Genomic DNA, 18336 nt, shown 5'->3' on the forward strand with positions numbered 1-18336 from the left:
AAGGAGCCTATGAAAACCTGGCTTTTAAGTTACATTTCAGTTAGCTGCCTTTATACTGATGCAACTAATCCTGTTCCAGAATTGCATAATTTACTCATTACAAGAGAATCTGAAATGTCACCTGTGCACACGATTCTTCAGGCGTTTTGGCACTGACTGAATAAAGTGCTGGCAGATCTAGCCTGTGTACAGAGAATTTCTCAAGAGTGTGCAACAGCGCTGGAGCAAGGTGTGAAGTCTGACCCGAACCTCTCTCTCCGGATAGCAGTAATCTTGGTCTGTAAGAAGTTGGCTGGTGATAAGCTGACCTGCAGAAAAACAAAAGTTACAAAAGACAGTTAACACGCCAATGTTATTAACGGATGGATATACTAAATAAGATTTTTTTAGAATCCAAACGACCTTCAGTAATGGATAACAGTCTCCTACAATAGCCTTAAAAGATTCAACTGACTCCAACATACCTCACCACTACTCTAAGCCTCAATAGTCAGGGCTTTGTCTGTTCTTTGGTTTCACAATAATTTAATTCAAACTCATCTGTGCAAAGCTATGCACATACTAAATTAATCAAAACTTTGATTATAAGCAATTTATTTAAAAACAATTCCTTGATCTTATAAAAAGACTTAATGGACTTCCAGTGAAGATATCTATTTAATTATGTCTAGTTCAGTCTAACTACCAAAGCATCTCTTTAAGTAGCCTCCGGAATCCAAGGTCAATCCATTCATCCCTTAAAGTGCTATCCAAGATTTCCAAAAACCACCTAACATTTCAATACTTTGTTTATTTAAGAAAAAATACTTGAAGTAGGATTGAATAAAATTGCTATTCATCTTATATTCTAGCATATTCATACATTTTCATTCAGTAAATTTCCAGAGAGAAGAAAGATTTTAAAGGAAACAATGCAAAGGTAAACTTATTTTTTAGTTTTGCTGTTGGGAAGAAACCCTAAGGAGTCCATAGAAGGATTCTGGGGGTTTTGTATGTGTTTGTTTTGGGGGGTTTTGCCCTGTTCTGAGGATGAATGAGACAAGGAGAGAGACACATTAGGTTTTTCCATTGTAAGTCTCTTCCATTTATAGAAAATTGATTAAGAAACAAGGAAGTTTTTCAATTAATTTGCATTATCTCTCATTAGGGCATTTTTAGCTGCACATCAATCAGCTCAGGCAGTGAAACAAGCCCAGCTGGTTTTATTTCAGGTTAAATATTTTTTAACAGCTATGAACACTGCTGACCTTCGGCTTTGCAGTTCTGGTGGTGGAGGTTACACACACAGATAGCAATCAAAATTGCTCAGTAAAATAGATTAAGGGAGGCTTACATACCTTACAAAAACAAGCATAACTCTTTGAGATGACTTTATTTAGACACACATCCACAAAGATATACAGTATTGTTTTGGGCTTGGGTTCCCCCTCCTCCACTCACAACAAAAGCTTAAATTTGGCATTAAAATACTTCACTACGTACCTCAAACTATTTGAACTTAAATTCTTATTTTTAAGATTAATTATCTGTAAATGCTGTTCTGGCATCACTCTTTAGCACAAAACTTTTAGCAGTTTTCCACAAGATGGCTCTACTTAACATTACTACTACTGAACAGTTTTTCCAGCCTCATTTTCTTTATTTAGCAAACTCCCTGCAGAACCCATCACATAAAGCAGCCTAAAACTATTCTTAATACAAAATAAAGAAATGTTTATCATTGTTAATTACTGTAGGCAGTCCAATTCATACGCAAAAGACATCCAAATTTCACACACTTTCTAAATTCCCCTTTTCCTGAAACTTTCCATGAAAAACAATGAGAAAAAGATGTTAGAAATGCTGAATGCATCAATTACATAATGCATCCAAATAGCTGCACACACTGAAGCTCAACAACACTTCAGACCAAGAAAAAGCAAACAATCCCTCCAAAAAATTCCTACATACCTCTCTTGCCAGTTCTTAATCTTTCAAATCAAAATGGCTTGTTACAATCAAGAATTGCTGTTAACATCCTTACTTCTAAGGTTTTACCTGTCTGTTGCACACTATTTCTGGTGACTGTATCTAGGATGTAGCCTTTCCTAAGGCCATTCAAATATCTAAAACTCTGTCCATACACTTACATTTTTCTATTACAGAACAGCATTGCCACCACAAAGCAAAAGATCATCTTTGATACCTCTCTTGATGAAAGAGCTTCATGGTTTTATCTATCTGGTTATAAGCACTTCGAGAAACACTCACATTGTAAAATGAAGGTAGGGTTTATGTATAGCAGCTGATGACTGTTTCTTTGGTGATCCTGAGGGACAGCTCGTCTCAAAAATTGATGAAGCATTCTCATCTTCACTATCATCTAATATTAGACTTGGTACATCTGTTCGAAGAAATATATTAATTAGAACCTTCTCTCTTCTAAGCACAAGCATAACAAACAAGAAAAGACAAAGACATTACATTTTTCTTCATGTAAATTATAACACATTTTCAAATGTAGAAAAAATGAGTTAAAATTGTCTAAATATCAGAACACAGAATAAGTACTTATTACTTCAAAAACCAAAACAAATTAGATATTGCAGTAGTCTAATCATAATTACAACTTATTTTTTTAAACCATCAAGCAGAACAACTTCACGAACACAACAAATGTTTAACTTGTTATTAAATGCTTCCCTTGGTTTTGTTTCACAGCTAGAGGTTTTTCAAGGATAAAGTTACAAAACCTGTAATTCCTCAGACTACATAGAATTTTGTACTTATTTATTTGTTTTAAGTACCCAAATTTTTTACAAGTACACTTCTTCTAAAATTATTCTCAGTATGACTACCTAGACAAATGTATGTTTATGAAGAATTGTTTTCCACCCTCTGATAATCTGCCAAAGAGTATCAAATTACATTTTATCAAATCAGTTCAATTCATTCTATGTTCCTATATCACACCATAACCTATTTTAATTCCTTTGCTAATACAGTAGCATAATGAACTGAAGAACGAAAAGCTAGAACACTGATTACATTCAAAAGACAGACTGCAGAGACAACTGCAAAAAAAATAGAAATACGGCATTAAACCAGAACAACCAGTTGACAGCTGAAAATCAAGTACGGCTAAATTAGCTACCAGAGCTGCAACAGGATTAAGAGTAGACTGCTGCGATTTGATAATGGGGAATAAACTGCTACAAGATCTTTATTTGCACCAGGAAAAGTGTTTAGGTGATGTTACCCTAAGCAAGCCACTCGTTCTCATTCCCATAGGGAAATCGGTCTGCAACGATGGGATGGAAAATGGTTGCAGCCACTCAGCTGCACAGGAAGAGCAGTGCAGAGCGAAATGCTCTGCGATGGATGGGCAGCGTTTCTGAAAGCAGCCCAGAGTCACCGCAGCACGCTGCTGTTCAGGGCAACCACCAGACATCCTAACAGCAGCTCAAGCTGGCCACAGCCACTTGGAAAAATGGACTGCTGTGAAACGCAAGTGTGAAATACAGACAGATTTAAGTGTTATTCCCAAATAGACAACTCGCTGCGTGATTTGCCTGATTTACATGAAGCCATGGCACAGGTCCTGCTATACTGATCAAACCAACACCATGGGACACAGGAACCAACTTTAAGGCAGCATTAAGAGTTGGATGTAGATGCCATCTAAGGGCTATGGATCTAGACATATGGTCCCAGGAAAAACGGTCAAGAGACAACAAAGGTTCCCTTAGTCGGCTGTGTGATGTAAGAAACTGCATTCAAAGTCAGTTGGGCAGGAAAAATATCCTGCTGGTATGGGATGAGGACGTGCCACTTTCCTTGGCAAGGCATGATGCAGTCACACACCTGACCATCACTCCTTAGGGGGCGAAGATGAAAAAAGCTTGTAGATCCCAACCAGTGGCCAAAAAATAGTCCATAAAAAGAAAAGGCAGGACAGAAGCTGCTGGACATTTAGCTCTGGGCAAGGATAGAGACCTTCAAATCAACTGGACATAAATCTCCTAACTCTTGGCTCACTGCAGTCCATTAACAGGCAGAATTTTTGCTATATCAAACGTAGACCACAGGTAAGTCCTATGCTCATGCACCGGACACAGCTTTTGCTTCCTAAAATATATAATTAGTAAAAAAGGCAGTCCATCTTTTAATCCCAAGCATGAAGCCTCCATGACAGCCTTTGCTTGAGCGTCTGACTCACCACATTACGAGAAACAGAAATCATTACTGAACTGCAAAGACACATAGAAAACTAGATTTGCAGATTGTAAGCACATCAGAAAGCATCTGCCACATACCTGGCTCTGAATTAAAGAAAAACTGAAGTGCTAGTATGTAATCTACATTTCTATTTAAAATCATTGTACGTGAAAAGTGGATTTTGCTGTTTTAACACAGATTAAGCTTATTATTCAATATTTTCTTGGGTTTAAGGCGGTAAGAAGAAAAACTAAGGTACATAGAAAAAATCAAAAGAAACCTTAGTTCTTATAACTTCAAAATTGATTATCTACAAACATTTAAAAGCAGTCATAGCAGCAGAATTATCTAGTAAAACTACTATTTAACTCAATGAATGCTTCTAAACTCACTTTGTTAGCAATAATGGGCAGTAATAGATAGGAACGTAAAGAAAATAACCAAAGAAAATATTCTGAACTAGAACTTTACAACAGAGAGAGGGACACCTAATTGAATTCTTCAACAATAATGACAATCTCCCAGAGAGACTTAAGCATCTTAAAACAACTTTGGTTACGAGAGCCTAATATGATATAACTGCAGCTGCAAGCCAGCTCACTTCCCCTTACCCACCACCACACGCTCCCAGGCCCCATCTCGTGCCAACTCCAACACTTGTTAAAACCTCCCCAGCTACCCCACAGTCTGCAGAAAACTAACCTGATAAAAATACATCATTTTTGGATGAGGTCGCTGGCTAAAACGTTTTAAACAAAGGGCCTGATATACTAAAGTAAGTGCAAGGGATAGAGCAAAAATGCACAGCTGGGCTGGAGGAACTGCAGCAGCCAGCACAAGGATCAGCTTAAGCTGCCTGCGCTGCGGTCTCCAAGTGTGCTCTGGAATAGGAATGAAAAGAGAGTTATGGCTGTCACAGATTTGCTTTATGACTGGGCTATTTTCAAGTTAATCACACACCACTACAAGCGCTGTTTACATAGTTGGGGTGGGGGCGGCCATCCCAGATGAGAACAGTTGAAAACAGTATGCCAGAATAAGTTAACTATCCAAACCAGGATATGTTGTTCAACATTTACCTTCCAAGAAATGACCAGGGTAACTATTATAAAGTATATCTCGGAGAACAGCTGGGTAAAAAAAAACCCAGAACCTATTGACTCACTGCCAGTCAAAACGGTCAGTCACATTCCTTCTTATTCCCCACTTCCTCGATGCACTCACATTGCTCCCATGGCAGCAGGGTTCTGGCATATATCTGACCCCTCAGTGAGTTGATTTTACTCACTAATTTGGCAAAAAGCTAACTTGACAAATCAGCAAACAGTTCTCCACTTGCTAAGCCAGCAGAATCATCTCAGAGGATGAGAAGTGCATCAGGCCAGTTCAAGGGAAGGGAAGCCTCAGACTTTCTCCTTGACCAGTAGATGACCATTACTGCACAGGCTCAGGTATCTCAGCTAACCACAGTCTCATCTGCTGAGCTGTGAGCTACCCATAATACTCCTTTGGGATCTGCTTCTACGCCGTCAACAAACAAAGGATTGGGGATAGCCAATTGACACTCAGGCTAGGAAATCAATTTCAGGTCTTAACACACCGAGCAGCACTATCTCACTATTTTCTTTCCTTCTGCCATCCGATTATGCCCCATTATTTCTCGTATTTAAATTGTAAATTACTTGGGAGTTCTTGTTTTCTCAGGTGCCACTCACACCCATGGGATCTTGGTCTTTACAGGCCAGTTTATTAAATTCCACAGCAATCTGGAATCAGCAAAAATAATTTTGCAACATCCAAGCGAATTGTATTTACTTACTAACACTGAACCAAATACACATCAGGTTTAAGGCCAGCAATACAAGAAAGTCAGGTGAAATACTTCCAAATTGAAACAGCATTTGGAAAAAAAAAAAAAAACAACACAACAAACCACAAACCACATACCTTCACTTTTGTCACCCTGGCTAAATTCAGCATGAGGAAACACTTTGTGTAAAACCTCAAGAAGGTTAGTGAAGGTACGTTCCAACAGTGGTCTGATCACAGGAGATAACGCATGTCCTGAAGATGTCACGGCACGTTGGGAAGCAGGCACAATATTCTGCATTGCATGATAAAAATCCTGCGCGCTGAGAACTACTGAAGAAACATCAAGCTGTAGCTTCTGACTGCTCACATAAATCTGGGGATAGCGTCGTCTCAGGGCAATCAAGGCAGCCTCAGTGCAAAGTGCTTTTATGTCAGCTCCACAGTACCCTAGTGCACACAAAACCAAAAGTATCTTCCATGAAATAGCATTGCTGTGCTACGTATATTTCAAACATACCTAAACCTAAAAACAACTGTCACGGTCCACAAAGCATTTGCCAAAAGGTATCAGGTCATAATCCAGTGACAGTGTGTGTTGTGTACCAAGAAATTATGCACAGGTACAAATACAGGTTGAAACCTATATTAGGTTCGGTTGAAATCTAGTAAGAAATTAATTCCACATTGAAGTTAAAGTGACCTACGTTTTCAATATATAGTGCAATATATAGTGTATTTTCAGCCCAGGGTTATAGGTCTGTCATTGCTCTTTCTTCATCCTTAATATTATCCAAAATCCATGTGCAATTTTAACAGAATAGCCCTTCTCTTCCTTTTTTACCTTAATATCTCTACATGAATATATTTTTTTAATAGCAAAGTAATTTTGTTATAGTGGATGAACATCACTAACTTTAAACTTTTAGAGACTGAGAAAACGAGCAGTATAAAGAAAAATGTTTCATGAGTAAAAGATGGGAGAGATGAAATCTCTTGTTAAAAAAGCATACTGTGGACTCTGGACTCTTGGAAAAATGTCAACTTTTACTATTAAGAAAAACGTTTCCGACTTTTTAGAGTTTTATAATTTTACTAATATAACTGAAAGAGTAGAACAACTATTAAAAAGTCTTAGAATTTTAATTTAGCCTAGTGCCATAACTATCTACAGGTGGCTCCTATAATTTCTTAATCATCATTACTGAAAAACACAGATCTGATAATTATGAAATACTGAGAGACTTAATACCTCTGTGTCTTCTGCAGTACTAATGGTTTGGGGTTTTTCCCCAGAGCTAGAAATTCGATTTTGAATTTTTCCGTATCTATCAGCAAGAGACATGAACACGTCCCTGTATTTCGTAGCACCATAGCTCCATCTTTCAAAAAATGTACAACATTATCCCAGTGGGAAAATTTCTAGAGAATTATAGTCACTTTAAGCAAATGTGTTGCACTGAGGTATGGCCACATAAAAGTTCACAGTTTTGCAATGAAGTGTTTATAGAAGTTAATTAATCCATTTTTTAGTTAAATTATTCTTGATCAACATTATTTTAACCAGACTTCCTCCTCCTCACCAGGTCTTACACCATTTGCACTTTTTCTACTCTGTTTTTGGCACCAAGTACCCAAACTGAAGCCTGCCTTGTTTCTCTCTCTTTATCCTCTCACATTCTTTCAGTGCTGCTGGCACACGTATTTCTACAAGATCCACACAGCAACAAGGAACAAAGCTGATTCCATACACAGTGTTGAAAATTTAAAAAGGAAGTTAATTAATATGGAAGACAGAAAATTTTCCATCTCCATCTTTCAGCTATATAAACTTGAGGGATAATAATAAATTAAGATACCAACTTTTCAGCTAGAAAGATGACTTAAACCGGCTGAGACTTCAAATTGCACTCAAGTTTTTCATATATATTTGAAAATAATTTTTTTAAAGTAAAATAAAAAAAGAACCAGATAGAAGATCACCATAAATATCAGACTCCTCATGCAACTTTTAAACTAAGCTTTCCATTTTTATAAAAAGGTTAGCAGCTGTAATTGTGTAAACTCGACAAGCACACACTGTGACTGTTATTTAAAAATTATGTAGCAATTCACATTCACAAGTTACCTTGAAATAAATACACGCGACATTTGAAATACGTTCAAATATATCCAATATATTAATCACTAGGCAACTAATTATTTTCAGCACCAAGGATTTTTGGTCGTTGCTTTTTAACCCATCCCCATCATGAAATCCAAACTATGCAGGCATGCTGCAACCACCATGTGAACCCATTAGACAGTAGCTAAAGGTTCATTAGAGAAATCAAAACCAAGGTCTTTCCTCTAAATTTTGCTTTGTTCTTTCAATATCAGGTATCACATTACCATTTAAATTGATCTACTTCTCATCTAACAAGCATATTGGATTAAACAAAAAATTTTGGGGGGCACTAAACCAAAGCTTAAATCAAAGATGTGCTACAGATACATAACATTCTGAATGCCTGTCACCTTAAAAACTAGTTTAGCATCTTCATGACAAAAGATCCAGCAGCTCAGGAACTATATCCTTTCCAATTTTTCTATTAATAAATGCTGCAATATCACTTTCTAACAGTCGTTTTAATCACCGCTTGTATATCTCCAAAGAATTGCAAAATTAGGAAATAATAGCCTGTAGCCTATTTTTAAAATTAAATTCTCAGGTGATCAGATACACAATTAGTCTCCATTTCTACTTTTCATTTCTCAGGAGCAATTACAGTTGAGGAGTAATAATTGGTGTCTCTTTTTGAGGAATTCTCTTGTGCATACTGTACATCCATTTCAGTGACAGAAAACTTGCAAAAATCCTGTATCTTGTGAAACATTAAAGCGCTTTTTATTTCTAAGTAGTAAATGCACACCGATTAAGAGGAAGCAAAACATGAGTAAAGTATTGTCAAAGCAAAATAAAACATATCATGCCAACAGTAAATAACCTGAATTTATTTTTGCCCAAAATGACACTGTAATATAAAACAAAGGTTCAGTGCAAACAGTGAACAACTCAGCCTGATAACAGAAATGAAATAAAACATATTACGGGTTGCTTTTTTTTTTTAAATTGTGACAAAAATGAACACTAATGCCAAAACTTCCCCTCCATCATTACACTATGATGAGAGGGAAAAAAAAAAGACTAACAAGACACCATTTTGTCACAAAATGCTCCTGCAACAATAAGCACAGAATATTTTTAATAAACATCTTTAGAATGATGGTTTGCTGCTTTTCCATTCTATTCAACGCTATAACCCTTATTACAGTGTAAAAAGAGTCATCTGCAAGATGACAGATGGAGGAATTCACACTTTTTCAGTTGCTAACCTGTTTTGTTTCCTACAAGACTGAGTCCATAGGTAACAGTCTCTCTACCTACAGAAAGTTATCATTCAGACCAATGAAGTAAGCACAAGAAATAAGAAAAGACTTTTCAAGTTCAGGACAGCTAGGGCCTATCTCCAGAACACACTTCTATGGAGAAAAAGTGTAAGAATTACTGGTGTTTATCGAAAGTGCTAATAAGACAGAAGTGTGTGGTCTTCTGAGACATTCCATGCTCTCCCCAAGCCGCTTCACTTTGTCTCAGACACATCACAGTCATGCAGCTACAGTCAGCGAAGGGGGTTCTTTAATTCTCACATACACAGAAATCTCCTAAAAGGTACATAATCCATAACACTTGGGATAAAAATCAACCCTCAGGAAATAACCTATTTTTTGCAAGTCCTGAGGCTTTTTCTTTCTAATTTCTTTACAATTACACCTCTGGATCTTAAAAAATTCTGAGTCACACATATATCTGCTTCCCCAAAGTCATTTACTTTGGTAGTATTTCAGCAGTTTTCTTCATTAGGATCCATGTGCTTGTAGTTAAGTCTTGCCAAGTTTGCTGAACTGGAGAGAGGTATAAACCACGCTGTGCAAAAAGCCTGTCGAGTCCAGGCAGCTTTTATTTGGGGAACAGGGGGTGTTGTTTTTTCAGGTTTTGTTTGTTGTTTTGTTTTTTTTTTTTTTTTACAGAAAACTGTACACAAGAGGAAACAGCAGACCAGTATATACTGTATCAATGTGACAAAGCACCACTGAGTCCGATTTGCAATGGCCACAAAAAATCTGGAAAGTCTGTTCAAATAACTAGTTGTCACAGATTTCACTCATAGAAATGACGAGGCAGTCTCAAGACGAAGATAAACCTGTCTTACTTCAGCTGTTTTAAGAAGTCCTTGTAATAATCAAAAGATTTTAATCTTGGATGTATGGAAACATTTAAATTCCAAGATACGGAATGGAGACAATCAAGTGCAGAGTAGTTGGACAGTCGGAAAGTCAAAGAAAACAGAAAAGGGTATTTCTTTTTGTGAGCTGCCTTTTCCACAGAACTGACAGGCTTTACTGAGGAAAAAGAACATCTTCCAATCAAACCTACAAACAGCTTTCCCTATGAAATTTTAAAATACGTAATTGTATTCTCAATGCAAAAATATGGTGAATTTTGAAACAACTTCGTTTTATCTCATCTATTCCCCTCTCTCCCAATAAGCAGCACCACGTCTTTGCACAACTCAAGCAGAATTTACATGAAATGAGTTTGGCACATGCTGTCTTATACCCGGCAAAGCTTAAAATGGAGTTTGCTGGATAGTTATGTTCTCTCCTCACCAGAAGATGTTGAGGTCTTTGTGCATCAAAAGCGGAGGGATGTTGCTTCGATGATAGATGTCCCTGTGGATGAAGAGGATAATTCGGATGTACTGTAGCTGACTGAATGGACTGATGTTCAATTTAAAGTTATTTCTCTGATGATGGATTCCAATGCACAGATATTTGAGACTGTCCTTTTTCTGAGAACTTCAGTGCTTGTCCAAGCAGATGACTGACAGAGGATGTATCTTTGCATGACAAATTGTTGAGAAGAGATTGTGATGTGTGTTTTAGGGTCATTTCCTCTGTTAAATTCACTACAAAAATATTTGGGCTTATTTCTGATTAGTTCTTAAGCAGCAGGTTTATCTTGAACGACCATCCTCCATTCAGTACAGCAGGTCTTTGGGCGCTCCAAAAGTATATTTAATGTGTGGTGCTTTTTTTCCCCCCCCTGCCTATATACACACTTTGGGGTTGTTCTGTGCTAGCAGTCTGGAAAAAAATTCATCTTTAGAAAGGCTGGTTAGTTTGTTGGATTTCAGTCAGAGGAAGCATGCCAGTGAGTAAAAACAAACAAACAACACACAAAAAAACCCAAGTACCTATTATCTTTTTCCCTCCGTAATTAGATAGAGAAAAACCTCAAGTCTCCCTGCCTTTTCTGTAATATACTACTTTAATGGGAAGTCTACCTAAAGATTTCAATTCCCACTTCATTTTGTTTCTCTTTGAGGGTATCTATCCTATATAAGGACAGTGATGTTACAGAACAGAAACATGATTGTATTTTCTAGCTACAATTTCGTGGTTTAGTAAGACAGAAGCATATTTTGTTATTACAAAAAAAAAATGGTGTTGAAAGTAGAGAAGTTTAGAAAGGTAAAAATAGTAAAAATTCCTGATACATTTAACACACCTTCAGAGTTTTAAACAGAAGAGAAAGCATCTATAGTAAAAGTACTAACATCACAACACTCACCAACACATTTCTCAGCCAGTTCTCCTAAGAAAGGATCTGACAATTTGGGGTTCCAATCCCTGGTATGAATTTGTAAAATGTGCTTTCGTGCCTGATTTTTTTAAAAAAAAAGAAGGAAAAAAAGGGGAAAAAAAAAAGAGACCAAAATTAGCAAGCCAAATCCATATCATAATATTGTAGACAAAAATTATTTACTCATGTGAATATAAGGTTGAAATGTCACTGAGAGGCATAAAATAGATCGTAGCACTCAAAAGTCTCTCAAGAGCAAAGGTTTTCCCTTCTTTTTTAATTTCATAGATAAGCAGTAATTTTTTCAGTATACCAGTTACACATTTTTAACTAGTCTTTAAGCAACAGTATTATACATGAACTGATCAAAACTCATGTTCTATTAGAAATTATCATAATTTTATAACTTTTTTATTGCTGCACCTATGATTAACAGTTTCTACTGACAAATGCCTCATTGACAAATTTGTTGTCGAGTAGCATAGCACATACATATCAATTCCAAAACTATTTCATTCTAAAATTCTATCAAATCCAAATACACCTACCAATATGCAAAGTAAATTAAAGTATAAATTCATGAAATATTATGGCTGAGTTCACAGAAGACTAGAACAAGGAACTGAAATTTTCCTGTTGCCAATATAACAATGTTTGGTTTTGTATGTACAATTTTTATGCGCTTAGCAGTCGACAAGATAACACAGCTATTTTCTCTTACCATAACCTCCAAAATCTCAATAGTTAGAGCTCATTATACAAATCCATACAAAACTGCAGTTTTTAGATCAGCAATTCAGTTTAATGTGAACAATTTACCTCTTTAGTTTTAACTATATTCTGAAGATTTGAAGTTCAATACAACTTTATGTACACGATGTGTTTTTATTAAAAATGTCTTCCTAAAATTAAACATTCTTACGAGTAAGAATGCATATTTTTATTTCATAAGCTTGGTTGTCAGGCGTTCAAGTGTTTAATATACTAGAAATGTTTATTAATAAATCTCCTTTGTAAGATTTACCTTTTGGTCAGGCAAGTTGAAAAGAAATTCCCTGTCAAAGCGACCAGGTCTCCTGAGTGCAGGATCTATAGAATCCAGTCTGTTTGTAGCACCAATTACAACTATTTCACCTCTATTATCCAGTCCATCCATGAGGGCAAGAAGAGTAGACACTATAGAGCTAAAAGAGAGTTTTCAAATAAGAATGTGTAGGGAACACTACAAGAATTTTTACTTTTTCAACTGCAACATTCGTAATTTCAAAGAGAAAAAGCTAAGTTAAAAAAACAGTTGCATAACCGTTTCAAGTCTCTAAGCAAAAAGGAACCTTTCGATATAATCTGTATTACACTTTATATTATGACTTCAGTAAGGATTACATCACATTCAAACTTCCTCCTTTAAAACTTTTGGGGAACGTGAGCTGAGGAAGCCATTTATTGCAGCTCTGAAAAGTTCTCTTCCATTAACAGCGTATGCATCGTCCTGTTTAGAGTAATTGTGGCACCCGGCAGAAGAAAGGTACATCAAGACAAAGCCACATGTTCTCATAACTCCCTAGTCTGCTGGCCCCAAAATTTTCTTCCTGTCCCCCTCAGTTGAGTAGAGGGAGACATACACACAAATGCCATCACTTACAGAATGAAAGATACAAGTGCATTGCCATAAGAAGTACAGCAAAACTGAGACTGAAGGCAGCCGAGAAAAGTTTCAGCCAGCAGTAAACTGTTGTAAAAAACGTGTTAGAAAATGACACAGTAGCAACTCAAAGTAAGTTTGCACACCACATCATCCAGAATCAAAATGATTAGAGTGTCCAGTTTGTTCACAGAACATTACAATTCATCATTTTAGAATATTTTTTTTTCAACTGCTTAGTCTATTGGGCTGGTAACAGACAAATCTTGTTTACAGCACAAAACCAGCAACCAAAGGGAAGGCTGTGGAAATCTTGACGTTAATAATGCGACTGAAGGGTAATCTCCATTACAACTCAATTCCCAGCAAATTACAGTCTGCCTGAAGAACTGAAAAGATGACTTTCAACACCTAAAAAAAATCAGCAATCTGTCCTTTCTAGTGTAAGTGGGCTTAGGTAAAAGTAAAAACCTTTCCTGGGAAGTGAGCAAAATTACCTTTCAGGTAACATAGCATATACCAAGATAATGGTGGCATATGAGAAATATTACCTGTGAATCTGATCTTGTCTACTAGAACGAACTGGAGCCAAGCCATCTATTTCATCAAAAAATATTATAGAGGGTCTCATCAAGTATGCCTGATGTGTAAAAAAAAAAAAAAAAATTAATTCACCGTTAAGTCAAAATTTATCCATCAACATTGAAAACAGTTTGCTTTTATTACAAAGCATTTACATGCTAAACTAACACATATATTGGGACACCTTTGTCAAAAAGTGTACAGTCTGAAAATAAAACTGAATTTTCAACTACAGTATTGTTTCAGACAAAGCAAAAAAGACTGCATTCTCCCTTGAATAAGCAAGATGGCACCAGCGTATCAGTTTTACTGCGTGTTGGAGAGATTCAAACAAACTGAGACATCTTGTACTTAGTTGCAGAAAACAGTATCTTATCTGCTCACAACATGTTTGTTTAGACATCTGTGTCTGAAAAGAGCTTTTGTTTGAGCAACTACATTCCACTGCTTTATTCGAAGCTCTCTTCTGTCCATCACTTTACAAGTCAAATAAGGATACTAAAATATACATACAGCAGATGCAATCCTGCATCCTCCCCTACACAGCATTTATCCTGAACATGTCAGCCAAATTCAAACTTGCTGATTTAAATATTTCTATCAATTTTTACTCAAACTACTGTGTTTGTTTCATTACAGGACAAGTCGAGAGACTTCTTCCTCTTAGTCTTCAGATCAAGAAAAACTGTTCTCAGCATTCCTCTATTTCTTCATCGAAGTATATAGTCTGGACAAATCCTACCTGATCTACAGAAACTTACAGGTATTTAGTTTCAATTGCAAGTAATTTTGGCTGCTTGGAACACGAAAAAACACAACATACAGTGAAATTATATGAAAATATGTATTTTCTTCTAACCTGATCAAAAAGGAGTCGAAGCTGACGTTCAGATTCGCCAACCCACTTACTGAGACAGTCTGCTCCTTTCCTCATAAAGAAAGCCACCTTTTTGTCTCCTTGACTGCATTCATTAGCTAGAGCTCTAGCTACCAAGGTTTTACCTGTTCCAGGAGGACCATAGAATAAACAGCCCCTGAAGATAAATGGATCAACACAGTCACAAACTTATTTTACGTCTCCTGAAAAACTCCAAGTCAAATTTTATAATGAAGACAGGGAGCCTGGAGAAGAAAGACTTAAGTTCTAGTATTATGTCGTGTATTCAACATGACCTCGTAAAAATCTGTTTGTTTTAATGCTTTCATATCAGTAAATTTTTGCTCTGTAGAGAACATAAATCAAAGGCATATTAAGCTTCCAAAGGACTGTTTTACACTAGTTAAATACCTTCTCAAATACTAAATCTTAGGTAATATTTGAATCAGTTTTGCTACTTGTTTGGAGAGACATATTTCCTTTAAATGACAAAACATCCCAAAATTTTCAATTTACTTAGATTATGTGTATCCATTTAAATCACACACCAAGATGCCTGATTAATAAATATAAAAAACACAATATAAAATTATTGAGATTACTTCTATAAAAGAAATATCAGCATTTAGCTCGATTTAGTAAAATATTTGATAACATAACAGGAAAAAAGGCAAGGTAATTCATTCTTTGATCAAATCACAAAGTTTACCTTCCTACCACAGAAAAATACACTAGATTTTTGTACCTCTTCATCCTGCTTATTACATTCTGATAGACAAGTTGGGTAGTAATCATGTCAGTCTATTTGAACCATAAACACTTGAGGGAAAGAATCAATCTCCTATGTGTTTTCAAAGGAAGGATTCTTCAGAGATTAATAAAATAAAAATACAACAAGAGTAAATACACCTACCTTGGTGGCTGAATTTTGAACTTTTCAAATATTTCTGGATAGAGAAGAGGAAACACTACCATTTCCTTAAGTGCAAGGATATGATGGCTCAATCCCCCTACACTATCAAAACGCACCTTAGAAAAGAACAAAGCATACAAAGCATATATTGCAACAGCTTTCCGCAAAAGTATCTTTACTTATAAAATAACATATTTGAAAACAAATTACAAACATTATTGCATTGATCAACAAGAGTTCCCTGAACTTTGACAGTGTAAAAAAAGTTGAGAAAGTCAACTCTTGGGTGCCCAACAAGAGGTTTATCTGGCTGGCAAGTTAACTGTGCCAGGGATACCAGGTTATCTACACAGATCCAGCCTAAATCTGAGACTATAATTTAAGCTCAAGCACAGCATAACATGAATATAGTCAAAGTACTCCTAGACTATGGTTCAGCTCTAGTAATAATTCAGCAGCTTCCGCATAACACACACCATAAGCTAATATACGTCATTGTTTCTGACCCACATGGCTAGCACTGAGTTAACCAACTGGGTGGTCAGTACTTCTGTTTTCCGCACTGCTAAGCATATCCCAGTTTCTACAATTACAAGTAATCACAAGTAAAAACGGTCTGTAAACAAAGAAATATAGTTGGGCAATTGATATTTTGGCTTATTTACGACATGTATGCAGCCTGTTGATTACCTACAGGCCAAAAGCAAGCGCTTTGTAGCCCAAAGGAATAAACAAAAAAAAAAAAAGAGCTTTAGAAAAACAAAAAAATCAAAAAAGATCAGTGAGTTTACTACGAATTTACTTCAATTTTACCAAGAGTCTGTGGTGAATTCTGCTTATGTATAATCGGGGGAAGGAAGAGAAAAAGTTCTAACAAAACCTACCGATTTATCAACAATCATAGGGTCAACATCAGCCAAACTTGCCCCAACTTTCACACGTTCTCGGAGGATTCCACTAGCTAAATCTTCTGCTCTAAAGTTTAAAGGCAGACACCTGCTCAACAACAAAAAAAAAGCACCCAATAAATATTGTTCTGTTTTGATCATTTTGCTAAATGGGAAGAATCAAGTGATTAAATGCCTTCTACTACCCAGAGAGATGACCTTCCTGGATTGATAAGGTAATCAAAACTAACCTTTTTACAGGACTAATTATTCTTCCATATCTGGAAGCTCCTTAAATATAAAGATACTTTTATGCTTCCATACAGATATTTCAATCTGGAGAACTAGGCTGGACAGACTATTTTGATGAAACACAGAAGAAACAACATTGACCAAAAGAACAGGACACTCTCCTCTGGCAGTGATGAACTGTGTAGACTTCAGTACAGTAAGAAAACGATTAACAGCACAAGGAAAACAGATTTTAAAAAATATAGCTCATTAGAGTCCAAAGAAAGGAAATAAAAATATTTCTAGCAGATCAGCCATAACTCGCGTCCAGCTGTTCCAGCTTCTTAGTGCATGCAAAGAAGCTTTAAACCCCTATACAGATAGTACATCAGGTCAAATACACAAATAAAGGGAGGAAGAAAGGTATCAGTAAGATTCCAGGTTACACTTGGAACTACATTTTTGGTAGTTGTACATCACTGGAATTCCTCAAGATGGAAAAGGGAATGGTGTGGCAGACAGGAATAGACAAAAAAAAAGATGAAGAAACTTTTTTTCTGTTCAGTTTTCCAACTAATGTGCCAGTGGCAGTGAGTAAATTCACTGATATACCTTGTAAATTTTCCACTTTAGATAACTAGTGAGTAAATGTAAGGTCAAAAAAACATGTGTTGGGTGTGTAGAATGCACGCAGTGTTATACAACAGGAAGAGAGAAGAGTAAGAGCTAGTATTGGGAGTAAAACTGAACTGGGACCAAGTAACACCAAGAACAAAAAAAATCTATTTTAACTGACAGAAGTTGTTTGTCTTATAACCCAACTGAATCAAATAGATATTCTTATCTTTCCATCTTTTTATCAGTATTGTTAATTATCTACTCATAAGACTTCAAAATCTATGTTAACATATAACCAGCAATCCTCCTAAACTATGTCTGCAGGTAATTACAGGCAGAACCAAAAGAGTCTGCAGAACTGATGGAACATTATAGAACAGTTCTACTTCTTTTCTGATTAATAATAAAAATCAAACCCTCCTAAAGACCAAGGATGTTTTAATACCTATTTCTTGCTCTGGCCATGCTTTTAGATTTTCTTCTTTCAAAACGTTCTTCATCTGAAGAGGTTGTATCGCTGCTGTGAATGGCATGCTTCTTTCTCCTATTGAAGTGGGAAAATAAACATAAAACTCAGTCCTTTTCGCAGCAGAATGGCATGTTTTGATTCTTTTATGAAAAGAAAATTGAAACAGTTAAGTACAGTACTGTTCAGGTGTATGATGCATGAAAATTTTAGGGTTTTTAAGTATCAAAATAATCTGGGAGAGGAACAACATCTTTTGCTATCACAAGGATATCCGATTTCAACACAAACATTACTAAAACAGTAGACCCCCCTAAGATATGTGGCCCGATCCATGCTACCCCAGAAGGTGTGACTGAATATAAAAATCAATAAGCTGATGAAGTTCATCAGCAGCAACCATACTTAGAAAAGCTTCCAACCACTTT

The 18336-nt window shown here is 36.2% G+C and overlaps 1 protein-coding gene across 2 annotated transcripts in view; it reads right to left on the minus strand.

Annotated features, from left to right (window-relative positions):
• The window catches only part of ATAD2B (ATPase family AAA domain containing 2B), an 84638-nt gene that overhangs the window by 37865 nt on the left and 28437 nt on the right, over positions 1–18336 (minus strand). For both annotated transcript variants that reach the window (XM_086631419.1, XM_086631420.1), the window contains 10 exons: positions 17888–17986; positions 16591–16702; positions 15707–15822; positions 14776–14950; positions 13886–13974; positions 12717–12876; positions 11681–11771; positions 6145–6456; positions 2251–2383; positions 122–308 (listed from right to left, as the gene is read on the minus strand). In XM_086631419.1, the coding sequence (XP_086487545.1) occupies positions 122–308; positions 2251–2383; positions 6145–6456; positions 11681–11771; positions 12717–12876; positions 13886–13974; positions 14776–14950; positions 15707–15822; positions 16591–16702; positions 17888–17986 (1474 nt within the window). The remainder of the gene's footprint in view (positions 1–121; positions 309–2250; positions 2384–6144; positions 6457–11680; positions 11772–12716; positions 12877–13885; positions 13975–14775; positions 14951–15706; positions 15823–16590; positions 16703–17887; positions 17987–18336) is intronic.

The sequence above is a fragment of the Tauraco erythrolophus genome, chromosome 2 (genome assembly GCF_009769465.1).
Source record: "Tauraco erythrolophus isolate bTauEry1 chromosome 2, bTauEry1.pri, whole genome shotgun sequence".
Taxonomy (NCBI): Eukaryota; Metazoa; Chordata; class Aves; order Musophagiformes; family Musophagidae; genus Tauraco; species Tauraco erythrolophus.